The 27,290-nt window shown below is 39.2% G+C and overlaps 1 protein-coding gene across 1 annotated transcript in view; it reads left to right on the top strand.

The window, feature by feature from the left end:
• Tpgs2 (tubulin polyglutamylase complex subunit 2) overlaps positions 1–27,290 on the top strand; it is a 65,533-nt gene that overhangs the window by 16,314 nt on the left and 21,929 nt on the right. The window contains exon 2 of the mRNA XM_038329551.1: positions 16,050–16,129. Within this exon, the coding sequence (XP_038185479.1) occupies positions 16,050–16,129 (80 nt within the window). The remainder of the gene's footprint in view (positions 1–16,049; positions 16,130–27,290) is intronic.

The following is a 27,290-nucleotide window of genomic DNA, read 5'->3' as shown; positions in this document are numbered from 1 at the left end:
TGTCCCAAAGAATGATGGATCCTCTGGCAGACTGTCAGGTCCCCTTGCAGGCCAAGCAGCTCTCAGACAAAGGCCTACCTTGCCCCGGGCAGTCAAATGAAGGAGGGGACTTCCCACCGGCCTGGGTGCACTCAATTCCAGGTCCCCAGAGCCCAAACAGGGTGAGCTGTGGGATTTTGTGGCCCCAAAGACGGGAGGATGAGGCAGGGGGAGGGGGGGAGGATTCTGGGTGCAAATTGGGAAGGGACCCCCCCAAATCTTGAGAGCCTCCAGGTCCCTGTTACAGAAGCAGTCAGGAAGGTCATTGGGTCCAGGTCTGTCCAAACCTTCACAAACCATTCTGACCATGCCCACGATGCCATCAAGAATAACACTGGGCTGCTGACTGTTCTCATATCCTTTGTGGCATGAGGAAATCAAGTCTAAATCACTCTCCAGCTAACTTCCTAGGTCTGGTCATGGATGACTGAGGGGCCCCAGGTTCCCTTGGCCTGACTATCACCGTCTCTGATGGGGAGTCTTGGGTAGTCACCACAGTGTCAGGACAGTTCTTCCATTGGGACACCAGACTTTTATGGTCCTGATGGAATTTTGAGGACCCACCTCTCTTTATCATTCCTCTGTTGTCAGAGTAGGGGGACAGCCTTACCAGCCTCAGCAACCCTACCACTTAGCTGTATTTTTAGTGATACTGTCTTCTCTCCTCACAATGATCCCACCTTCTAACATACAAGGGTCTCTAAACACTGCTCCCTCCCTGAGTTCTCTCTCTTCAGGTTCCATGGGTAAAGGATGCCACACTTATCTTTCAGCCACGCCCATGATTCAATACTTCATACTGACTCAAGTTGGTGATTTGATATCTAAACTTGCACTCTCCTCCTCCCGACCTTGTAGGCATAGAGTGCTCATTCATTTTCCAGTAGCCCAGACCTGAAATAATCACTCAGAAATTATATTGTTACACTGCCTGGCCTATTAGTTTATGCATATTTCTAGCCAACTCTTACATCTTAAATCAACCCATATCTCTATTAATTTTTGCCTCACCACGAGTTCATGGCCTACTAGCAAGTTTACAACATCTGTCTCCTCCAGCAGCTACCTGGTATCTCTCTGACCCTGTTTTCCTGTCTAGCTCTATTCTGCCCAAGCAGCTTCTTTATTAGCCAATAATAATAAAACATATTCCCAGCATACAGAGGGGAATCCCACATCTCCACCTGTCAGAGGCAGCTCTTACATATGGATGTTTAATGTCCAAGAGATCTCTGTCTCTAAGCAAAAGCCTGTCCTACTAGGGTTAAGAAATTGCTGTATATAAGTCTGTCAAAGACTGATTCAGTCCCATACAACTCCCTTATCCATCTTTCTTTAACCAGGGCTTACCCCCATGCCTGTTTTTTTCTATGAACAAAAGTAAGATTACTGTAAAAGATGGTGAGAAACTTAAAAGAGGTATTGGTCCAGCAAATACCACTGGACAAATCTGGACAATCCTAATTGTGTATCAACAACTAGATAACATTTTGGCTACTTTGAAGAGTGCTAGTTATGTGTCCATCCCAAGTCAAGCTCATGACTACCATTCATAGTCTCACCCATTGAACTACTAGATTCTTTCAACTTGCCTCTCATTAACTGCTCTGAGCCAAATATCACTAGTATTCCTTATCTCTCCATCCTCTCTGTCCCTTTCTCTTTCTCTGTCTCTATTTCTCTCTATCCCCCTCTTTTCCCTCCCCCCACACAGGGATATATTTTATAAGCATCCTGAATTTCTCAGACTGTAATAATGCTTTGACTTTGAGCACTGCCACCCAGCCCTTATGTCCAAACACTCATAGCATCTTCATCCTCTGTGACATTCAAGTTTACCGCTGCTAACCTGCTAGGTGGTCTGTGACTTGTTCTCTGATGTTCCTTTCTCCAGAATTAGGAATGGTACCTATAGTAAAAAGAGTCACATAATAAACACCCTCTGCCTAATTTGACACAAGACCAGGGCCATGGAAAAACAGCCTGACCCTGACTTAACTCCAAGACATGAACTTGAAATCCCACCAATCCCTGAGCTTGCCCTAGAGTCAGGCTGCAAAATCCCACTAATCTAAGAACGTAGAATTCCATCAATCCTTGAGATCCCTGAGCACAAAGTCCCACCAGTCCCTGAGCTTGCCCCAGAGTCCAGCTGCAAAAACCCACCTGTTTTTGGGAAAGTTGTGCTTACACACACACACACACACCCTATATAAGCTTTGTACTCTGTTCAGTTTGCAAATGCTTCTCACCCTTAGAAGTAGCTACCCCCCTGTATTTTTCCTTCCCAGCAAAGCTGTTGAGTGAGGTTTGTTGTGTGGTGTGAAACTTTTGCTGGGGCAGAGCCCAACTCTAACAACTTTCATGGGAGCCAGAGCTGAGCAAAGCTGTAACACTTCAAAAGAGACAGAGTGGAGCAGAACTAATAACACTTTCTCTGGGGAATCTCTCGCATGCCAGACTAGAGTTGTTATACTTGTATCTGGAGCAGAGCTGTAAGCTGCTATGTGGTATTCCTTGGCTCCTGACTGCCATAATACCTTTGCATCCAAGCTGCAATGCTTACAGTACCTGGTAAACAACCTTGCCTGTAGAAGGAGCTGTGGGCCGCTTCCCTGCCCCCCAGCCCAGGCCGCCAGCTAGCTTTACCCAAAATAATTACTCAGAAATTGTATTCATTTAAACACTGCCTGGCCCATTAGTTTCAGCCTTTTATTGGCTAATTCTCACATCTTGCTTTAACCCATATTTAGTAATCTGTGTAGCACCACAAGGTGGTGGCTTACCGGGAAAGATCCTAACCTGTGTCTGCATTGGAGAGGAGAGTCATGGCGACTGCCTCACTTCCCTTCTTCCCAGCATTCTGTTCTGTCTACTCCACCCACCTATGTTCTGACCTATCAGGCCAAGCAGTTTCTTTATTAATTAACCAATGAAAGCAACAGATAGATAGAAGACCCACCTATACCACTTGCCAGTTCCCGTCGTAGGGTTTATATGTAGTGGCCTGGCATGACAAATGAGCAACTCAGATCCACCATTTCTCACAGTCCTGTGTATAACTGCTGATGCTGCTACTGGAGCAGCAGGACTGACTGCTTCCCTTGCTGTTTACCATCAGTTTTCATCTAAGTTCATCTATGATCTCAGATGGGTGGCACAGGCCATCGTTACCTTACTGAGCCAAATAGACTCACCTCAATTCGAATCCACTGATCAACATGATTACTCTGAGTTAATTTTGTATCTAACTACTTTGCTAAAAGTGTTTTTGTGAGATGTAGGATTTTCCCAGTGGTGTTTTTAGGATCCCTTGTATATACTATCATATCATCTGCAAATGAAGATACTTTGATTTGTTCCTCTCCAATTTGTATCCCTTTGATCTCTATCAGTTGTTTTGTTGCTCTAGCTAAAACTTCAAATACTGTATTGAATAGGTGTGGAGAGAGTGGACAGCCTTGTCTTGTTCTTGATTTTAGTAGAATTGTTTTTGAGTTTCTTTCCATTTAAGTAGATATGACTATAGACTTGCTATAAACTTTATTATGTTGAGATATGTCCCTTGTGTCTCTAATCTCTCTAGGACTTTTATCATGAAGGGGTGTTGGATATTTGTCAAAGGCCTTTTATGCATCTGGTGAGATAATCATGTGGTTTTTTTCTTTGAGTTTATTTGTATGGTAGATTACTTTCGTTGGATTTCATATATTGAACTAGCCCTCCATCTCTGGGATGAAGCCTACTTGGTCATGGTAGATGGTCTTTTTGATGTGTTCTTGGATTTATTTTACAAGCACTTTATTGAGTATTTTGCATCTGTGCACATAAAAGAAATTGGTCCGTAATCCTCTCTTTGTTGGGTGTGTATATGGCTTGGAGATTAGGATAATTGTGACCTCATAAAATGAATTGGGCAATGTTCCTTCTGTTTCTGTTTTGTGGAATTTAAGAAATATTGGCATTAGCTCTTCTTCGAATGTCTATTAGAATTCTGCACTAAAGCCATCTAGCCTTGAGCTTTTTTTGGTTTGGAGACTTTTAATGATTTCTTCTATTTCACTAAGGGTGATAGTCTATTTAAATTGTTCATATGATCTTGATTTAACTTTGGTAAGTGTTACCTATCAAAGAAAATTATCCTTTTATTTTAGGTTTTCCACTTTTGTGGATTATAGTCCTTATATTCTCTGAATTTTTTTGGTGTCTGTTGTTCTCTCCCCCTTTTCATATCTGATTTTGTTAATTTGGTAATGCTTCCTTTTAGTAAATTTGGCTAAAGGCTTGTTGATCTTACTGATTAATTTAAAAAATACTCTGTTTCATTGATTCTTTATACTATTTCTTTGTTTCTATTTATTTTATTGATTTAAACCTGAATTTGACAGTTTCTTCCTGTTTACTCTTTTTGGAATTTTTGTTGTTGCTTTTCGAGAGCTTTCAGATGTTGTATTAAGTTGCTAGTATTAGATATCTTCAGTTTCTTTCTTTCTTTTTTTTTAATGTGGGCACTTAGTGCTGTGAACTTGCCTCTTGGAAATTCCTTGATTGTGTCCATAAGCTTGGGCTTGTTGTGTATTCATTTTCACTGAATTCTAGGAAATGTTTAATTTCTATCTTGACTCATTTTTCATTAGTAAGTTGTTCAGTTTTCAAGAGTTTATAAGCTTCCTGGTTTTGTTTTTTTTTTTTTTTTTTCTGATGTTGTTGTTATACAGCTTTAATCTGTATTGGTCTGATAGTATTCAGGGAGTTATTTCTATTTTCTTATATTTTTTTGAGGTTTGTTTTGTGTCCTACTTTGTGGTTAAATTTGGAGAAAGTTCATGAGGTGCAGAGAAGAAGGTAAAATCTTTTATGTTTGTAAGGAAATGTTCTGTTAATGTTGGAGTCCACAAGTATTATACAGTAAATATACAGCTGACAGATCTATTAGACAAGTCCATGGGAGTGTGGACACTCCATATGGAGAACCCGACTTGCAAAGCTTTGGGAGCACTTATCTTTTGGGTAGTCACTATCAATTCTGTAGAATCTTATGAAATCATGATGTTTCTCTCTTCCATAATATCCCAGTATATAAATCATTCATTGAGATAACTTCTTCCTGTACAGGCAACTCCATACCTTTTTTCACACCATGGAGCCCTGCTGTGAGAGCATTCACTAAGCCAAACCTTTGTTCTCATAGTCAAATCTACATAAAACTAGTCTCCCACATCTACCCTGTTGACAGAACTTCCACAAAGAAAGGAGCCCTAAGCAGGAGGCACTGAGCAGAGAGACAGTACTTCTGAGTGGCCCAGAATTCTTTAGCAGCAGACTCGGGAAGGTGTAATCTGTTAGCCTTTTTCTCTATCCTAACAAGCTATTCATATTCTGTATTTACCCTTCACCTTGGTTTCAATTAACGTAAGACCATAGCCCAGGAAATTAACTGTTTGTGCCTTTACCCCTAGAGATATAGGAAAAGGCTTGAGTCTCTAAGCAGTAATATACTACCACATGCATCTAACTGGCCATTATTCCTAGGGTATAACTGTTCCTTGCCCCTTCAAATAAATGAGCTGACCTCTGCCACAGTCTCCTGAGTGTTCTTTCCCATTACACTGGCAACCACTCAGGATCTGCTCTGCTCCTTTTCTCCTCTCTGAGTCAGGCTAGTGCATATTAGTTGATTATATCAGGATGAAGCAGGAGGAAGGATCTAGGTGCTGATATCTGGTCTTGTCTTTGTTCGGTGGGTGTTTTGTTTTGTTTCTATTATTATGCCCAGATCAGAGTCCCACCAGAACAAACTAGGAGACTGAGTCCTGTATGTAAAAGCAAAGAGCCTTTTTTCTTACACAAATTTGCAAACACGGACTCTCCATGTGTCCAGTGTATTGGACTGATTGTAGAGCCCCACGCTCAGTTGGTGTTAGGTATATTTGCTAAGGTTCAGGACCTCTGATTGGCTGACATTTGTTTATAGGTGTCCTGGTGAAAAGCGATGGGTGTTGTCAGAGGCGGCTCGTTCATTTCCCAGCCGCCCAAAATAATCACTCAGAAACAAAAGTAATTACAACACTGCTTGGCCTATTAGCTTATGCATATTTCTAGCTCACTCTTATGTCTCGAATTAACCCATTTTTATTATTTTATTTTATATTTTACCATGACACTTGTGGCCTACTGGCAAGGTTCCACCTAACACCTTGTGTCTTTCTCCTCTGGCAGCTCCATGGCTTCTCCGACTCTGCATTCTTTCTCCCAGCATTCAGTTTAGTTTTCCCCACCGAGCTCTATTTGGCCTTATCACAGGCCAAAGCAGCTTCTTTATTCATTAATCAATAAAAGCAACACATATACAGAAGTACTTCTCACACCATTTTCCCTTTTCTGTCTAAATAAAAAAGAAGGTTTTAACTTTAACATAGTAAAATTACATATAACAAAACAGTTATCAAGCAAGAATTATAGTTACAATATTTGTATCTACTTTATCTTTTATCATAACTAAGGAAAACTGTAACTATTCTTCAACTCCATCAAAGACTCCAGAAGGATATAATATTACCTAAGGAAACAGGAAGTGTATTGTAAGCAACTTCCAAAGCTCTTGAATTGACAGAGACATCTCACTGCCTGGACAGTCAACCAAAGTTCTTCTGTATCACTCCATCTTCAGCCTTCTGACCCATAGTATCTGGTAGACTTTCCCATAAAGCAAGAAATTTCAAAGACAGTTCCACCAATATTGGCAGTTTGTCAGTCACTTTCTTCTGTGTCCTCAAACAGACTCTTTCATGAAGCAGAAACCCCGAAGGACCATCTCACCTTTAGGCAAGTTCAGCTGTCATTTTTCTGTGGGTCCTGCTTATCCAGTTCATACAGCATAATATCAAGCAGTCCAGGCAAGAGCAGTTTCTTGCCCAAATGGCTAACAAACTTCATTAGGAGCCTCTTCAGTGCCAGTCTTCTTCTTGAAGTAATTGGTGCTACCAGGATCAGATGTGTGTTATTGTCATGAAAAATCCTGTTATTAAAACATATTAAATGCCATATTCTGAAGGTCTCTGAAAGATTTGAAGAATGCCTATGTAACTGAGATATAACTCTGTATATCTAGAAAACCTAACATGACTAGAAGCTTGAGTATTATACATGACTGTCTATTAGCCTATATTTCTTAACTATATATTATATTTGTAAATGAGCTGCACAAACACAATACTTTAATGAAGAGCAAATATATATATGTGTGTGTGTATATATATGTATATATAATAAAATTGATCTTAAATTTGTATCAATAGACCAAGATACATACCAATGCAAAGTATTCATCTCTATAGTATATCCCCCTTTAAATGTAAACAAACATTTATAAACAATCATTTAGGGAATTTGGGCATTGTTCTCTAAACTACTTCCTGCTGGTTGGGGACACTGTTAATTGGGTCTTTCATGGAGTATCCTGTGTGGTAGGTTCATCTCAAACAGCAGTATTGAAACTGTCATGGATGTGGGGCCATCTGGGTCATTACTTCAGGGGGCTCTTGTTTGATTAAACCGTATTAGCTGATAAGGAATCCACAGCTTTCTCTCCTCTGTGGAAACAAAAGCAGAAATTCTTTTTCAAAGCAACAAATCCTTAGACCCAAATATTGAAGTCAAGATACTTTTAAAAATATATATGTGAGCTTAGCAGCCTGTACAATGAAATGTGTCTCTGTACTTTGCTCCTTCATAGTAAAAAAATCATAGAAAACACAATAATATACATACTCTGGACTCTGTGTATATTCCATCTTTACGTGGCTTATTTTTCTTACTCTATTACTTTTTCTACAATTTTAATATTTATTTTATTATCTTTACTCCTTTAATCTATGACTGTCTGTACTCTTTTATGTTACATTTACTGTCACTTTACTCGTTTTCTTCTCTCTCCTAAGCCTAAGTACATTTTTTAAACACATTGTGTCTAGTTTATAGGTCTTTTATGTCTGAATCTGTCCTATTGTATATCTGAAATCCTTTTCTGTCCAGGAACACTTTTTAAAATGCTAAGCAGTGTTACTAGGACTAAGGCTGCTTTGCCTTTTGGCTCCACCCAGTTCAACATGGCAAAGCTCTGTTCACTGCCTCTGAGAGCCATTCTCTCCACCCCAGATCCAGGATTGGGTCACAGTAGGTCTGTGTTGTCATTAAGCAAGTTGTAGCGCTCTGCTCACAAACCCCATTTAAATGTTCCGTAGCCGGACCTCCCCAAAAGAGTCAGAGTTCATGCTGGTAGCACAGCCCAGGAAGCCGCCATTTTGAAACTCCACAGTTTTGTTTTGTTTTGATTTGATTTTTGCTATGCTGAATCAGGAAGACTTAAGACTCCTCTTAAAGGAGCTGCAATGCTCCTGCTCGCCACCAGCAAACAGAGCAAGAAGCTGTGTTAAACTCTGTTTTTTGTTTGTCTAGAATTTTTTTTCAAGCTCTCTCAGGTTTTTTTTATGTGAATGTAGTCAGCCCATGTTGGTACGCCATTCTGTTTTCAGAGGCTGCTCATTCATTTCCTGCCCACTTAAAATAATCACTTAAACAATATTAATTACAACACTGTTTGGCCTATTAGCTTATGCATATTTCTAGCTCACTCTTATATCTTAACCCATTTCTATTATTTTATTTTATATTTTACTTTGAGGCTTGTGCCCTACCACCAAGTTCTAGCTAGCAGCTTGCATCTTTCTCCTCTGGTGACTCCATTGGCTTCTCCCTGATTCTTCCTTCATTCTCCCAGCATTCAGTTTAGTTTTCCCCTCCTAGCTCTATTCTCCCGTATAACAGGCAAAGCAGCTTCTTTATTTGTTAATCAATAAAAGCAACAGCTATACAGAAAGACTTACCATACCAGATGGTTGCATGCCGACTACAGTGTTTGGAATGTTTGGAATTTATTTTGTATGGTCTGTTCCTGGGATGTGCCAGCTTATAGCTTTTTCTGCAACCCATAGCTGCCTGCTATGGCAGCTATACAGCCTGGGCCCCATATGTGGCCAGGCTGCCCTAGGCCCCACAGTTTCTATTGCCCTTTCTGGTTCTTAGGAGAATGTGATTTCTGTATGTTGGCTATTAGGATATTCTTCTAGGATCCTGATAGTTATTTATAGGTGTTATACTCAGATCCCTCAGAGTCCCCCAAAAACTAACAAGGAGATTGAGTCTTGTATGTAAAAGCAAGAAGCCTTTCTTCTTAATACAAGTTCACGCACTCAGGACTTTTTATGTGCCCAACATAATGGAGCGATCACAGAGCCCTGAGCACAGTTGGGGTGGGGTTTTTATAATAACAGGGGGATTTCTAAGTTTCAGAGCCCCCAGTTGACTAACATTTGTCTAGGGATACCCTAGCGAAAAGAGGATGGGTGTGTGCTGGGCTAAGGGACATGAAGTGATTCTGTTTACAATAGTTGGTACATTAGGAATTTCCTTTGGATGCTCTGTTCATGGGTGGGGCAAGGGTGGTCTTAGTTTGTGGTTGTTCTTGGAACCAGGTATTGCCTTAGGGTAAACTGAGACTCAGGCCTACCTTCCTGTTGATCTATAGATCCTGTCTTGGCAGGTGTGTGCTAAGCTACACTGGGTCCTACATGGCCCCTGGGGGTTCCAAGTAAAATCTGCTTCCAGGTATTCTGAGTTCACACTTAGGAATGGGGATTGCTTAGAATAGAGGTCTGAGAGGACCCACAGGAGGGAGGAAAGCAGGATATTCTACCAGTATCTGCTTAGTTCCTTGGGAATGGGTGCAGAGAGTGAGAAGAGGCAAAGCTGTAGAGTCTAAAGTAGATTAAGGGTTGCTAGAGCCTAATGAGAAAGGGTTCAGAGGCGTGACTGCTAATACATATGATGTTACTTCTCGGTATAATGATGTACACAATTCCATTAAAACACCAGACTTACAGATTTTATGTGATTTAAAGGAATAAATTTTATTGTATGGGAATTATGTCTTAATAATGCTAATTTTAAAAAGAAGAATTTTAAAAAAATAACCATTACAAGAATTCTCACTCTGAACACCAATATTATGAAGCCTAGGAAATATAAACCTTTGATATGTTAAGGGATAAAATGATAAAGGGGACCTTATTCAGGTAAGCTTAATTAAGCCAAAGATGCCCTTTAAAACAGGCTGCTAACAAAAAGGGATGCCAAAGAGATATGAAATATGGGATGGTTTGTAATGTACTTGTCTGCTTAAAGATGTGCGGAACCACTTGACAGGAAGTAAAGGCCTTCACAGCAGTAACGTTGGTCTTAATAGCAACTAAGAATATGGAAACTGTAGCCCTACTACAACTATAAAGAGCTGAGTTCTTTGAAAAACATAAATGAGCCAACAAGATGACTCCATGCTCCAAATGAAAGCGTAATAGCTGACAACTGAGCAATCAGTGAAACAATTGAGTGTAAAACCCAGTCATACTATGCCAGGCTTCTGAGCTACAAGAATTGTGAGCTAATAGAGTGGTATTTAAAGCTGCAGATCCATGCTGATTGCTTACCAATGCAAAACCAATATATTCCCCAAATGTTTTAAGCAACAAACAAACAAACAAACGTGATAGGCTGTAGGGATGGCTCTGCAGGTGATTACTAACTGCTCTTCCTGAGGACTTGGGTCTGCAGCACCCACATAGTAACTCATAATGGCCTATAACTCCAGTGTTAGAGCATCTGATGCCCTCTTCTAGGCTCCACTGGCCCTGCATACATGCCATGCACAGACGTATATGCATACATACACCCATATAAATAAAAATGAACAATAAAGGGAGGCTGCAGCCAGGATGTAAAATAAATAGATGAATTTAAAATTAATAATAAAATTATATACATATATATGTATATGGGGATATGCTTGTGTGTATGTGTGTGTAGCATAAATGAATATCAACAAAAGACTTAAATATAGGTCAGAACCCAGTTCAGCTATTTGTAGTTTCCAAAAGCATACACAAAGCAGGCTGAATCAAAACTGCTAATGAAAAATTTTTACATGTCTACAGCCATTGATGGGGACTCAAAGACAGTAGTACTCACACAGTATTTTTTTTTTGTTATTAATCAATAAGAAGAAAAGACGTCAAGTAGAGTTGAATCAAGAGGAGTCTTGCACAAGCTTATGAAGTTTTTCCTGCAATGAGTGGTCACACAGAATATATTCCTTCCTTAACTAGTCAGATGCTACAGTATGTGTGTAGTATTTCTATACAAGGAAGGCTACTTAAAAACCCAAAATTCTTGTCTAGATATGCAGTTTAGTAACAAAACACTAGTTTAGCAAACACAAAATTCTATATCCAATCTCCAGTGTATGTACAAGTACACACACAGAAAGACAATATTCCAATGATGTGATGGGGTCTAGTCCTATAGGCAAAGCAATTGATCACATCTATCAAGATTTCAGATTCCCAAAAGAATAACATGTTAATGGTTCAGGGCCACATATGAGCACAAGAGCTTCATAAATGTTAAAAAGTGTATGTGCCGGGGATGGAAGAATTCCCATTGACCAGACTCTCACAAGCTAGTCTTCCTTTGATATTACTAACTTTAGTTTGAGCTTTCTTTGTTAACTAATTTTCTATGTTGTCCAACCGCCTCTACACTTGTACTGTCTGTCCCCATCCTCTAATGTCTCACTTTGTTCCTGGCTTCAAATATACTTTTGCCTAACTCACTTTAGTTTATATAATGAACTTTTGACTTTTTTGGTATTCTTATCTAGCTAAAGATTGTCTTTATCTTCTTCCTCTGGCTCTTACAGACTGTGTTGTCATTTCTTGTATTCCAAAGCCTTCCAGAGTTGTTTGTTTGTTGGCCACAGTTCTTGTCGTTTAAATGACATCTTTCAGACCTGTAAGTATATCTCAGTTCTTAGCAAGTCACCTTTTCTGAGCCCTCAAACTATTAGTACTTTTTAAGATTCTTAATTGCAAACGATAGAATGTAGTGTAGCTAGATTAAAGCTAAAATTACAGTTTATTCAAGGATCAACTAAGGGGCATGGACCTACAAAATCTTAGGAAAGGTAAAGTGAAAAACCTACTCTTAAAAGGAGATATTGAATAGGAAATACCTATAATTAGTGTAATGAAGCTGGTGGTAAAGAAATTATGTCACTCTTGCTACTGCTATCACCACTATAGTAACTCCTTGAAATCAAATTATGTTTCCAAGAAAACCGAGTTTTTTTATTTGCCTGCTGTCTCACCTACTAATTACTTGTCCAGATTTTATAAGAGTAGGTTTCTATAGAGGAATTGACTTCACCTGGCAGACTTTAGTTTTATTGGATTCTGAAAATTGTAGTCATCAGCTAATCAGTCTCTAAAGCACAAGAATGCAAATTTGGAAGGAACAAAGTATTTAACCAGAATGCAGAAATTGCCACATCATTCCACATTTTCAGATCAACTGGACATTATTTTTGACATTTTTAATGTGTTCAGTCTTCATAAACCTCCTGCCTCTAACTACTATGGTACTCAGGGTCATTTTTACCAAGTTTAACATAATTATGCATTATCTTGAAGCTTTCATGGTTTTAAACATTTGTCTTGTATATCTAACTTGCAGTTTTTCTTCAGTGTTTCTTACCTAAATTTTTATTACCTAATAGTAATTTTCCCAAGTTGAGGCCATAGCAGATCCTCATTAAATCTTGAATCATTGACTGTTGAAGTGTATTCCACTTACCTATTACTGATCTACTCCAAATGCACAGTAGTTTTAAGCAAATTAGTAACTGCTCTTCTAGGTCCAGCAGTGACTGAGGTTTAACTGAGATACTTCTCATTTGGGGTTTCTCAAATGTTTGCAATTAAATAGCAATTCTAATTACCTGATGGCATCTGCATTCACGTGAACACTGTTCCACAATGTTCTTCATGGCTTCTGTTTCCAGAGACTAGCTTGGGTTTATTGTGTGTTGGCTCCAGATTGAAAGAAAGGAAAAGTGAAACTTTCTGTTGACTTAAAGTTAAGTTCAAAACTGGCATAGTGTGTCATAATTGATTTTAATGATTGAGAGAGTTACAAAACAACCATAAATTCAAGGAGGTGGAAATAAGACTACCTTACAGTGCAGAAATGGTGTTAGAAGAAAGGAACTGATACCACCCCAATTTTAGAATGAGTGACTGCAGGGAGCTGAAACAGTGGGTGATTGTATGTGTCTTGTAGCTGTAGACACCAGACTAGCCCATTTCTGAAGTCAGCAAACAATGTTATTCAGCTCCCACTGAAGGAAGACAGCACCTTCCATCCCAGCATCCCGGGATGGAGAATGACTCACTCATGTTTTCTGTGTTTAGTACCACGCTTTCAGTGTCTTAGAACATTGAATAAAAATAGAAAATTTTATGCTTCTATAGTAATTTTTAATGTTTCAAAACACTTTAATTTTTGCTTCTTCTACAAAAGAAAGTAGTAATAGTTTGTCCTACTGAAGTCAGAGGAAAGTGAAGACTCATCTCCATTCATGTAACTACTGACCACATAAAGACTAGAAACTGGTTGAGTCCTGAATTCTCAATTCCTACATTGATTTGATATGAGTTTTCTGACAACTTGAAGAAATTTTTATAATTTATGAAAAGGGCCCTAGCATAATAGGATCAGTCAGTCATTTACATAAACTTGTATTTGAGAATGCCATATTTCTAGAGATTTTAAAACTTATTTCTGAGTCTAGAGAAATGGTTCAGTAGATTAACTCTTTCAATGCAAGCATGAGGACCAGAGTTCAGATCTGCAAAAATCCACATAAATGTCGGATGGGCATGGCATCCCACCTGTAATTCCAGCACTTGGAAAATGGAAATGGGATCCTTAGAGAAAGCTGGCTATCTAGACAAGCCCATATTAGTGGGCTCTGGGTTCAACTGAGGGCTTTGCTTCAATGAATAAGGTGGGAAGTGATCAAAGAAGACTGAGCTGCACATTCACATGTATACCATACCATGCACACATATATGAGCAAATAAAAAGCTCATTACATTTTTTGATATGATGCTTAGACCTCATATTAAAAAACAAGCTCAAAATAGTCTATAGCTCAAAATATCATGTCATTAAATATAAATATGCAGTATTTACCATACATAGTATGGGAAATTGTATCAGGAAAATTAGAGATCACTGCAAACCAGAATAATCTAAAGTGGTTTTGTGGTGGAGGTAGAACATGAAATATATGTAAACAGAAGCATGGACACACTTGTATATGTGTATCAGAAAGCAGCTACAACATAATAGAATCTGAGTACAGATTTAGTTTGGGGGTGATTAGAGACATAGAGGCAATGAGAAAACTGATACTGGAGTAAAGGATTCGGACTATGAAAGATAAAATCAAACAAAAATATATTAAAACCCATATTTTGCCAACCAGACGTGTCGAACAAGATTGGATTGGAAACAAAGCTAAGTATAGGCCAGATTTGTAGTATGCCAAGAACAGATCAGAACAAGAGGGTTTGTGGGTGTGATTTTTTTATCATGGTTTGCAGTAGCCATGATGTAGGGTGACGGCAGTGAGAATGATACATGTAGTATCACAGAAAGTAGGTAAACTTTCCATTAGTTACTAGGTCTGCCATAAAAAGTACCATAGACTGAGTGGCTTTGAATGGTAGCTGTTTATTCTCTCAGAATTCTAGAAGTCTATAGCCTGAAATTAAGAATGTTAACAGGGCACTGTGAAACCATTTCTTTTTATCTTCCTGATAGTTGGCTGGTAGTGGTCTTATTCTTTATTTTATGAACGAGGATTCATATTCTCTACATATGTGTAGGAAGAGATGCTTGTTTGTCTCGGCCACCCAAAACCGAAATAATCACACAGAAACTATTAATTAAATCACTGCTTGGTCCATTAGCTCTAACTTCTTATTGGCTAACTCTTACATATTAATTTAACCCATCTCCATTAATCTGTGTATTACCATGTGGCTGTGGCTTACTGGCTAAAGTTTCCAGCGTATGACTCGGGAGGCGGCTCCATGGCTTCCATCTCCCTCTTCGCCTTCCTTCTCCCAGCATTCCATCCAATTTTCCCCACCTAGCTCTGTTCCCTATAGCTCTGCTATAGGCCCAAAGCAATTTCTTTATTCATTAAGCAATAAAAGCAACACATAGACAGAAGGACCTCCCACACCATACATCAAAACTGCATCGCAGTCTTTGCACATTGTACCATCTCCCCAACCCCAGCTTTGAATTTGTTTGTTTAGGCATTGTTTGCAGCTTGGGCTTATCTGAAATTCACTAGTACACCCATAGCCTTGACTTCTGTTAGACCCAGCTTCCTCATTCTGGCAAGTACTTCAGTAGAATTTGGTACCACCATGCCTAGCCTAGACTAGTCTAGCTTTTAGATTCTGAACTCCATCAAGTAGAATGACATGTCCAGTAGATAAATTTTATTTAGAAGAAAGTTAGAAACCAAGTCCTTTTTTTTTTTTTAATCAGGGTTGTCTTGGCTGTCTTGGAACTTGCTATATGTAGACCATATCGGCCTCAATCTCACAGATACCTGCCTGCTTGCCTCTGATTCCTGAGTGCTGGATTAAAGTCCTTTATCACTGTGCCTGGATAAGTCGTATTTCTTATAGAAACTTAAAGAGGTGCTATTCCTTATTCCTTTTAACTGTGTGTATACCAAGAGATCCAGTGTGAAATCACTTGAAAGTTTAGAATCTCTGTATGTTATTTAACTAGATAAATGTAGAAGGTAGAGACAGTTTAGTTGTGGTCTTCCTTTGTGTATGCTGTGTCCTACAAGGTTATGGTACTGGAGCTTTGAGAGATCAGCCAGTCCTTTACTTTGCTCATAGGGGATGTAAATGCTCATCAGAAGGATTGGACAGCCATAGAGTCGTAATCAACATGTAACCAACCTAAAGTACAGAATGTGTGAGCAGGCCAACTACAACTTTATACCATATTTTTTCTTCTTCCAGAATCTTCCCCAGGTGTGACAGAAGTAAGCATAATAGAAAAGCTACCTGCTGAACGTCATATGATTTCTTCATGGGAACAAGTAAGTTTCTGTGTAGAATCTTCATCTTTCAACAAAGAGAGGTCAATTTAAATGCTCCTGCAAAAGAATGGTTAGAGCAAGAAACTTATCATGTCAGATCACAGCTTCTATTCCATTCCACTTTCCCAGCGAAGTGTTTTCTCGGACCCTGGGAATCTATGAAAGCAATGGATGTTTAGGTTGTATAAATACACAACAAATCTACGAGTTCAGCTGTGGAAGAAAAAGGTGCCTATTAGTATGCATCATGCTAGACAGAAAATGGTTAAGTGTTGCAGAAACCACTAACAGATCTGTGGCTGATGCTTCCCAGTTTCCCTCTGCAAGTTATCAGACCTAAATGCTTTCCGTTATCTGGACTTTTCATGGTTTGTATATAATGAAAGAATCTGCCTTTGAATATTCACAGCATCCTGGGGCCAGGAGAACCACAATATTATTAATAGTATTAAGCATCTTGGTGACATTGCATAGTTACAGAGTCCCTGACAGATCTTGGGTTAGACTCTCCAGTGATGATGGAACTATGACTCACAGAGACCCAACAATTTTGCAAAATACCTTTCTTTTCAGCCTTATTTAGATTATGGCCATAGATTCTAAGTTTTCTTGCAGATAAGTCCTTCACACACTCCTGCTGTGCATATATTGTCCGCATTTACCAAGTGACAAGTTACAGTCCCCTTCAGCCCCCCAAGCTCTTACTCTTCCAGTTAGTGCTTCATTTCTCCCTCTGTGGTACATTGATAACTTCCTTATAGGGGCTTGTTCATCTCTTTAATATCTAAATAAAACAAAGCAAAATCTTCAGTATGTTTCTCCTTCTAGTTGCTTGGTCATCTGTCCTTTGCATGCAAAGCATGTAGAAAATGTGTCAAAGTCAAGATTCAGGGAGTATTTTCTGTTCAAGGAACAAATAGTTTAGGCTCTGTGGCATCTCAGTCTGTCACAGCAACTCATTTTGTGGGAACAAACATTGAAAGCAACCATTAACGTCCAAGTCTGTGACTGATTGAATAATTTTTATATAAAAAGGAAGTGATATGACAGGTGCAGAGGGCCTTGTGCTACAGTTTTCCAAGCCCTGGTCTAAACAACTGTCCTTTTTTTTCATCTCCCAATTATTCTCTAACTATCTACAGCCTTTCTTCCTCTTCTGCCATTCCTTGGCTCCACCCTATCACATTGTTTCCTTGTCTAAGTTAGTGTCAGGGTAATGCTGGCTTTGTAAATGAATTTGAAAGGGTTGCCTCTTTTCAATATGTTGAAATACTTTGAGAAGAAATAAAAGTAGTGTTCCTTAAATATATGGTAAAGTCTACAATAAAGCCATATAGTTCTGGGTTTTCTTTATTGGGAGACTTTATTACTGCTCTATTCTTACTCATTATTGGTCTATTTATGCTTTATGTGTCCTCCTGGATCTAATTTTTTGTTTAGTTAGTAATTTCCTCTAGCAATTCAGCTTTATTATTATTTTTCTCATTCCTTTATTTTATTATTAGAGTCTGTATTTGAAATCTTTTCTGTATGTGTGTGTAGGTCTGACTGATATAAATGTCTCCCTTAGTACTGCTTTTGCTATACCTTGTAAATTGTTTTAGTAATATACTTAAAGTTTTATGTTATCCTTTGTGGTGGATTGGAAAAAAAATGGCACCCAAAGGAAGTGGTGCTAATAGGAGGTGTGGCCTTGTTAGAGGAATTGTGTCACTGTGGTAGTGGCCACAAGATACTACCCAGTGTCTCAGACCACTTCCTGTTGCCAGTGAGTCAAGATGTAAGCGCTCTCAGCTCCTTCTCTAGCAACATGTCTGCCTGCATGCCGCCATACTCCCCATCATGATGATAAGGGCAAACCTCTGAACTGTAAGTGGGCCACCACAAGTAAATGTTTCTAACAGTTGCTATGGTCATGGTTCTCTTCACAGTATTAGAAACCCTAATTAAGACACCCTTGTTTTTTTGTTTGTTTGTTTGTTTGTTTTTTGCCTGTTGTAATTCTTTTTTAAATTTGTTTAAAATAATCTTTTTATTTCACATACCAATCCCAGTTCCCCTCCTTGTACTCCCCCTACCTTCTCCCCACCCCACCCCTCATCCACTTGTCAGAGGTCTCCCATGGGAAGTCAACAAAGTCTGTCACATCACTTTGAGGCAGGACCAAGGTCCTCACCCCTGTATCTAGGCTGAGCAATGTATCCCTCCACAGGGAATGGGTTCCAAAAAGCCAGTTTATGCACTAGGGGAAAATCCTGGTGGCCTCATGAACTGCCCAGGCCACACAACTGTCACCCATATTCAGAGGGCTTAGTTCAGTCCTGTGCAGATTCCCCAGTTGTCTTTCTGGAGTCAGTAAGCTTCTACTAACTCAGGTCAACTGTTTCTGTGGGTTTCCCCATCATGGACTTGACCCCTTTGGTCATATTATTGCTTCTCCATCCCTTCAATTGGACCCTGGGAGCTCAGCCCAGTGCTTAGCTGAGACACTCTTGTTTTAGGAAATATTTACATTTTACTTTGATTTCTTTATTAATTCGATTTTCTCTGAAGAGAATGTTGTTTAACTGATATTTGTATTTTCTTAAGTCCTTCTTACTGATTTCCATTGTGGTCAGAATTTTCTTTAAATTCCATGAGACTTGTTTTACAGCTTATCATAATTTCCTTATAGAATGTTCCATGTGCTAATAAAAAGAATGTTATTCTGCAGTTTTTTTGTTGAAATGTACAATAGATGTGTATTATGTCCATAAGTTCTGAAGTATAGTTTAACTCTGATTTTTTTTCTTGATTGTTATGAATGATTTGTCCACTGGTAAAAAACATCTGTTAATAAAATTGCTTCAGTGCCTGGCTATTGTTAGTTTAGAATCTGTTCCTCTGTTAGAGTAAGTGTCTTTACTAAATATTTGGTATTATGTATTATGGTAGTTTGAATGTAATTGGCCCCCATAATCCAAAAGGGAGTAGCACTATTAGGAGGTTGGCATTGGTGAAGTAGGTCTGGCCTTGTTGGAGGCGGACTTTGTGGTAGCTTTTGCTTAAGCTTTGCTTGGTGTCATAGTCAACTTCCGATCAAGGTAGAGCCAGTACCATGTCTGTCTGCACACTGCCCATGATGAGAATGGACTGAACCTCTGAACTATAAGCTGACACCTCAATTAAATGTTGTCCTTTGTAAGAGTTGCCATGGCATGATGTCAGTAGAAACCCTAAGATACATACATACACACACACACATGCATATACATTTATGTGCTTCCTTTTTTTGAATTGATCCATTTTCTTTTATGTAGTGACCTTCATCTCTTTGTACAGTTTCTGATTTAAAGTCTATTTTATCTGATACAAGTTAACAAACTACTCCTATTCACTTTCACTTTTGATTTCTTTTTGCATATCATAGTGTCCAGTTTTCCATTACTATAATGAATATATGAAATAAATCAACTTAAAAAGAGGAAAAGTTTGTTTTGACGCATGGTTTTGGAGATTTCAATCTACAGTTTCTTGGCTGTTTGCTTTTGGGCCTTTGTAAAGATGGTATATCCTGGCTGGGGTGTGGAGTAAAGAAAGCTGTTTACTTCATAGCAACTGAAAGACAGAAGAGGGAAAGGGAGAGGCTGAAATTCCATTATCCCCTTCAAGGACATGCTCTCAGTGATCTAAGACTTCCAGAAACTTTTAAAGTTTCCAGCACTTCCCAAGCCTTTATTCCATGAGTTTATGGGAGACAAGACAAGACCCAAACTACAGTACATAAACATTCTATTCTTGCATTCTCAGATTCTGGTTTTTCTTGTTTGTTTGTTTTATTCTTTGATTCTTTTCTCTTTTGGGGAACCCGCCACCCAACTCCCTAATAAATCATATGAAGACTTATCATTGCATGTGAATGGCCAGCCTTACCTTGGCTTATTTCTAGCCAACTTTTCTTAAATTATCTTGTCTACCTTTTGACCTTTCTGTATATCTTTTCTTTCCTTCTTATCCATACCTGGCTAGGTGGGTGGCCCCATCTTTTCTAGCTCCTTAATCTCCCCCTATTTATTCTCTCTGCCTGTCAATCCTGCCTTTCCTTTCTCCTGCCTTGCTATTGGCTGTTCAGCTCTTTATTAGAGCCATCAGTTGTTTCAGACAGGCAAAGAAACAGCTTCACAGAATTAGACAAATATAACATAAAAGAATGCAACACATCTTTACGTCATTAAGCAAATGTTCCACAGCATAAACAAATGTAACACTTCTTAAAATAATACTCTACAACAGTGTGCTGCCTAGTGAAGTAAGTTTCTAGCTGGCAATATATATTGGCTTTGGGGTTTATGTCTTAGTTTGTTTGCTCCTCATTCGGCCAGTCCGTATCTTTTAATTGGGGAACTTTAATCCTTTACTTTTAAGGTTATTGCTGATGAAGACAGTACTGTCATTTTGTTATTTTTTTTATTTAGTCTGTTAATTTTCTAGAGCCTGCATACCTTTTTTCTTCTCCTATTGCCCATTCTGTTATTCATTTTCATTCTCTCTCTTCCTCTCCCTCTCTCCCTCCTTCCCTCCCTCCCCCCTCTTGTATTTCTGCTCTGCTGTTGTTTTGTTTTGTTTTTGTAACTTTGCTGTGTTTTCATGTAGGTGACTATCAACTTTCTGAGTTTCCATTCTGTTGCTCCCCCAGAATACCCTGACCAAAACAACTTAAGAGAGACAGGGTTATTTTAGCTCACATTTCCATGTTATAGCACATCATTGTAGGAACTTGAAACAGGTAGTCATAGTCTCAGTCAAGAGCAGAGAAAAATAAATGTGTGCATGCTGACTTTCGCTCACTTCCATCTCTATACTTACACACTCTAAGGTCCTCTGCCTAAGGAACGGTTCTACTCACAGTAGGCACATCAGTTATCATAAGCAATCAAGATAATCCCCATAGATATGATCTAGATAATGTGTCACTAAGACCCTCTTTTCAGGTGATTCTGGAGTGTAAGAAATTGCCAACAAAACCAGCACATCATTCTTTCACTTCAAGTGAGAAGCATTTCTTGTAGTAGCAGTCTTGTGGTAATGAATCCCTCAGTGTCTACTTGTCTTAGGAAAATTTAATAATTCTTAACATTTAAAAACTATGGTTCTTGGTTCTGGACAATATTCTTGGTTGGCATTTTTATCAGAGCCCTGAACATAGCCAATTTTCTCCTCATTTGTGTGATTTCAGAAGAAGGATGCTGCTAAGCTCTTCTGGTTTCACTTTAGTTTAAGGTAGAGAAACAAATCAAGTGTGTCTTAATTTTGGAGGCTTTAATCAATCATGGCAGGGAGGGTATGGCAAAGCAGAGCAGCTTCTATCATGGTGGCCAGGAAACAAAAAGAGAATTGCTGGTGCTAGTGGGATTCTCCTTTCCTGCTTTGTACTCCACCAGGACCTTGTCTTATGGGATACTGCCCCCCCGCCCCCCGACACACACATTTAGGATGGGTCTCCTGCCTGTTAATGCTGTCTAGGAACACTCTAGATACATATCCAGATGTATGTTTTACTTATCTAGGAATTTCACTAGTTTAATAAAAATGTTTCTGTTCTTAAATTATTTTTATCCTTTAGATAGTTTTCTTGTACCATGTTATTCACTTCTCTTTCCTTGTTGGAACACATTAGGACAGTGGTTCTCAGCCTGTGGATCTCAACCCCTTTGGCAAACCTCTGTCTCCAAAAATATTCACATTATGATTCATAGCAGTAGAAAAATTACAGTTATGAAGTAGCAATGAAATAATTTTATGGCTGGGGTTCACCACAACATGAGGAATCGTATTAAAGGGCCACAGCATTAGGAAGGCTGAGAACCACTGCATTATTTCAGCCTTTGAACTTCCTAGACTGAGGATATTAGTCTCTTCACCAAGACCTTGAACTTCCTAGACTGGATTATGAGTATCTGTACCAAGATTTGGCATTTTTTCCCAATTGCCAATTATTTTCAGCAATTACTTCCTTGCATACATTTTCTTTGCTTCTCCCTTCTTCTGAATACTCATAATAGTTTGCAGTCTTGATGGTGGCCTGTGCATTTGAAAGGCTTTTTTCAATTCTTGGAAATCTTCCTTCTGCTTGATCTATTCTGCTGGTGAGATTCTTACTGTATTATTATTTAGCTCGTTAGCTTCAGAATTTCCTTTTGCTGCCTTCTTCTATTATTTTTTCTTTGTTCATTCTTATCTTACATCTTAAAAATTTCCCCTTAAAACCATGCAGTTGACTTCTTTCTTAAGTAGTAAATTGCTTTTCTTTTCTTTGGGATCTATTGCTAGAACATTGTGTTCTTTGGAGCTATTTTACTTTGCTTTGCTTCATTTCATGTTTCCTGTCTCATTTTTTCAGGTGTTTTTTTGTTGCTTTTAAATTTTTTCTAGAGTTTTGTTTTGTTTTGTTTTGCATCTGGTAAGTCAGTTGCTTACCCTAATTTTTATAGAATGATTTTTATAATAAAAGATTTTATAGTACTGTCTAAAATGTTGGCTAAATATGCTACATTGAGTTCGACTACACGTTGACACTTCAGTTTCTATGTGATTTCTTCAGCAGTAATCAAAGTTGGTGATATCTGCAGGTAATTCCCTGATCTCTGCTGCGGTAGTTGCCAAATTCTCACAACACCTGAGATACAGGTCTTTTAGATGCAACAGGTTTACTACAGCTCTGGACATAGTGCACCAAGCTGGGTGTGGGGTACCTGTCCATTTTTATAGGTCACATTGTGTGGGGTACCATTACAGCATGCCCAGCAGTGGAATACATTGTTAGTATGAGAGATTCTTGTTGACTAGAACATCCATTGGGCTCAGACCAACTACTTGCCAGTGTCCAGGAGCTCCGGAGGTATTTTCTGCAGGTTATCTGGTGCCATCTTCTGCCAACAGGCTTCTCAGCTGTTTCCCAGGAACAAGGGTGATGAGCAGGGCGTCACCTTTATTTTTCAAGGCATCAGCAGGCCAAACTTCTATTGTCGAGGTGTTCAGCTGCCTCTTGTCTGTTGAAAAATAACTGTGGCTTTTCCCTGGGCTTCACTGAGCCAAGCCACTCAAAGAATGCTGCTTAATCACTCCCTACCACCAGCCCTGAATTCCCAGATGAGTGGAACCACCTGTCTGTTTCCCCAAGGCCTTTGTAGGTTGAGCTTTTCAAGGTGGCTGCCAAGCTATTTTCGGAGCTAAGAGTCCACAGTTAAAGTCTCCTAAGCTGCTGGGACAGCTTCTTAGCTATTTCCTGGTACCCTTGGTGGGAAAGGTCCCATGGTATTGCTATTCAGAAGGAGCCTGAATGGGTGAGAGCAGAGTTTGTGCAGTACTCTTGCTTTGGGTATTGCTGTGATGTGATGGCATATGGTATACTCAGGGAGCTCTCCAAACTGAGCTTAGGAACTAAACTGTTTTAGCAGCAGATACCTTGGTGTCTGGGGTATGAGTAGGGTTTACCATGAGCCTCTTCTTACTACTCTGTTCTTATCCAATCAGTCCATTTAGGTTGATCTAGAGATGGAATGGTAAACGTATTCTTAGTTTCCTCTAAGAAGGCCATTACATTTTCCTGAGCTCTTCAGCATCTCTACTCTTCCTCAAACACCCAGTGAGATAGCTGCTATTGGTGTTTTCTGTGTTTGTTCATTTGTTTGTGTCTCCAGTTAGAAGGTAGTTTTCCAGGCCAATTTGCTACCCATAAATCTTTTGGATGCTAAAGCACCACTATCTTCTGACCTCCCCACCCCCTCAGGACCCTTCCTGGTTTTCTTTGTCCATCAAAGATCCACACCTGTTGTTCATTTTTCTCTGTATAAAGCTACCAGTAGCTTAGACAAAGAGTATTGTTTTTATGTAAGAAGTCTTGTGATGGGCAGTTTGAGTTGCTTTATCAGACCGTATTAAGCCACTATTTCTGGAATTCTTGTGTTCTTTTCCTTTGTGCTAGCTAGATGACTGTTAAACTCACACCTGTCACCTAGAGCTCAAGACAGGAAGAAAAGCTGACTCCGTGTCTGTCACTTTTGACCAGGAAAGTGAAAGATTGCTCAAAAACCTCCTCTTTGAACTGTGTTTACATCAATCTACAGTCTGGATTGCAGAAGTCTTAAAAAGCAAGTGTTTAATAGGATACAGTGCTCTTTAGCTAAGAGAGAATTCTGTCAAGGATGAAGAGGAAGGTGGGTTTGCATTAGCAGTCCATGTATAACCCAACCTCCTCTTGGCTCATTCACAGTTTCTAGTGCCCAACCTATAGTAATGTCATAATAGACACTTTTTAAATGATGGATTAATGAATGAATTAGATAAAACAAGTCAGGAGACTATAAGACTATGACATTATAGGCTGGCTGTTTATGCAGAGTCCTAAAATAGAAGGTACCACACCCAAGAGCTCTGAAGCCAGGTTGCTACGTTTGCAAAGACCTCCCTGACAATACTCCTGCTTCTGAATCTTAATTGGGTAAGCCTTAATTGGGCATTATTGACCTGAAGGTTATCTTAGCTGAGTTTTATCAGAGCCTCAGCAATACAAGTATTGACCCCTAGATAAGACAAATTTTATAATTGTTTTTAATTGTGTACAGAAGAGTCTTCAGCGCTTTATCTTTGGCTCCAGACTCTTAGACCATACTCATGAAAAGGTTTCAATAAACCACTTCCTCTGCCTTTTCCTAGGAAGAACTTTGAAGATGCTTTTGAGAATTGCCTGGGAATTTCATACCATCACACCACAACCCAGGTTTTCCCTCCACTAGAGAACATCCTCTCGAAGAAGACTTTAAGTAGATGAATTTGTACTCATTGCTTCAGAGTGCCAGTAGTATTTTCATGTGCCTTCTTGGTGGGCTTCATGAGAAACCCTTTATTTGGCTGTATTTGCAACAGGCACTCAGATTGTCAGCTTAGCAAAGCAAGTACCTGTTTCAAAATTAATACCCACTCCCTGCCCCTTTGTATCTTCTGTCCTATTCCCTTCCCAGATAAAGTACGTCAATGGTAGAGGGAACAGTAGCATACAAGATTGTGAAGAATAGGCAGGTGAGCAAGAGACAGTGGGCAGCTCCTCACCTTCCTTGAGGTATAGACAATTCTGATGAAGAGTTTCTAGAAATTCAGTTCCTAAAACGGATTGTGTAATAGTAGAGTTTCTAGTAGGTTCTGTTTTTAGTGTAGTTTAAAGAAATTTGTGGTTAGAGGAGAAAGCATTGAAAGTGGAGAGCTCTGTTACAGAACCCTACCTTGCACTGGAATACATGATTTCCGTGTTGCTGGTCTGCAGGGTTATTCCTGACTTTCTCTTTAGCTCCTCCCTCCAATCTTCATTATGCCCCCTTTTCATTCACTTCCTGTCCATTATCTTCTTTCTTGTTCCTTCCCATCTTCTGCCACCAAAGGTGGGGAGCAAAAGGAAAGAGTGAGTATGTATTTGTTGTGGGAAGATGCCCTCTGAAGTAGGTAGGCTGTTCTCCCCACCCAGGAAAAGCCAACTGTATATTGGCTGAAAGAGAAAATGAAATATCAGCAAGTGAGTCACTGGCCAGGGCAGATAGACCACCTAAATATAGTACCATGAAAACTTCACTAAGTAGAGCTCGCTGTGATAGGAGGCCCTGTCAGGACCATGGGTGCCTGGGACAGAAAGACCTGTAGCAAAGCTACCTTAAAGGCCAGGCAAGGACCCACCAGTCACTGTTAGAAGGATAGTGAAGACTTAGTGTGTTTCATGAAATTTGGTTTACTTAACAATTTATATGCTCAGGTTAGTACTTGAAATATTTTATTTTGGTAGTTTACTCTGATTTGTGAATTTTGAATAATTCTTTAAAAAAATTTAGCTCATTCAGTAAAGTACTGACACAGCATGAGGCCTGTGTTTGATACCAGAACTCATGGGGTAGAGGGAGCCAAGTGTGCTGGATGCACTTGTAACCCTAATTCAGTGAGAGTCCTTGTATCAAAAAGCAAAAAGGTAGACAGCACCTGAAGAATGACACCCAAGGTTGGCCTCTAGCATCCATGGGCATATAGGTTTATACTATGCGTTCTCTCTCTCTCTCTCTCTCTCTCTCTCTCACACACACACACACACACACACACACACACTGCTTGTATAAAGTAATGTCTTTCTTGGTGAGACAAATATATTACATCAGCAAATGAGTAATTAGTACTACTGGAATTCTCCAGCCTTACTTAAAGATGCTCCTACCAGCCCTTTCTGCAGGTATCTCATCAACTGTCTGTTAAGAATAGCTGGAAGAGCTGAGCATAGTGGTGCACTCTGCAATCCCAGCGATTCTGAAAGCTGAAGCAGAGGAATCAAGAGGTGGAGGGCCACCTGAGCTACAGAGCAAGGCACAGGCAAGCGCGTGCACACGCACACACACAAACACACACACAATATAATATAATATATGTATATGCATGTATATGTGCTATATATATGGTACACATATGTGTACAGTATATCTTATGTACATGTATATACATATATATGTACATGTGTATATGTATTATATGTTATGTACGTGTGTGTTGTATGTTTGTGTGTGTGTGTGTGTGTGTATATACTATGCCCCTACCATCCTGTTTTTTCTGCTGGTCCAAATAAAAGGCTAGAAGTCTCAAGTTTGTGTTTCTCTATCAGTAGATGGCACCAGCAGTCAAAATCTGTAAGTAGGTCTTAGCCTCTTAGAGCTACAGAAGTAATCATCTTTTTTTTAATTGAAAAATTTCTTTTACACAATAGATTTTGTTCATGTTTTTCTCCTTCCCAATTCGTCCCAGATTCTCCTTACCTATCTACCCACCCAACTTCACATTCTTTTCCTTTTTCTGCCTGTTTCAAAAAACAAAACAAAATAATAAGAAGCAGAAATCCTAAAAAAATGAAAATCAAAACAATCAAAAGACTGATAAGACAAAAAATGCCAAGGCAAAATGTAATGAAACAAAAAGTCTACAAAGATCCTATTGAGTTTGTTTTGTATTGGCTAACTACTCCTATGCTCAGGGCCTACCCTAAAGTGTGATTGATGTACCTTGTGAGATTCCACTGGTGAACACTGATTTTCCCTCTGTTAGCCAGTATCAATTACAGTTGGCTCCTTGGCCAGAGATGGGACCTTGTGTCTCCTTTCCC

Source organism: Arvicola amphibius, chromosome 5 (genome assembly GCF_903992535.2).
Source record: "Arvicola amphibius chromosome 5, mArvAmp1.2, whole genome shotgun sequence".
NCBI classification, from domain to species: domain Eukaryota; kingdom Metazoa; phylum Chordata; class Mammalia; order Rodentia; family Cricetidae; genus Arvicola; species Arvicola amphibius.
The sequence above is the reverse complement of the archived record's forward strand: the minus strand, read 5'-3'. Positions and strand labels throughout refer to the sequence as shown.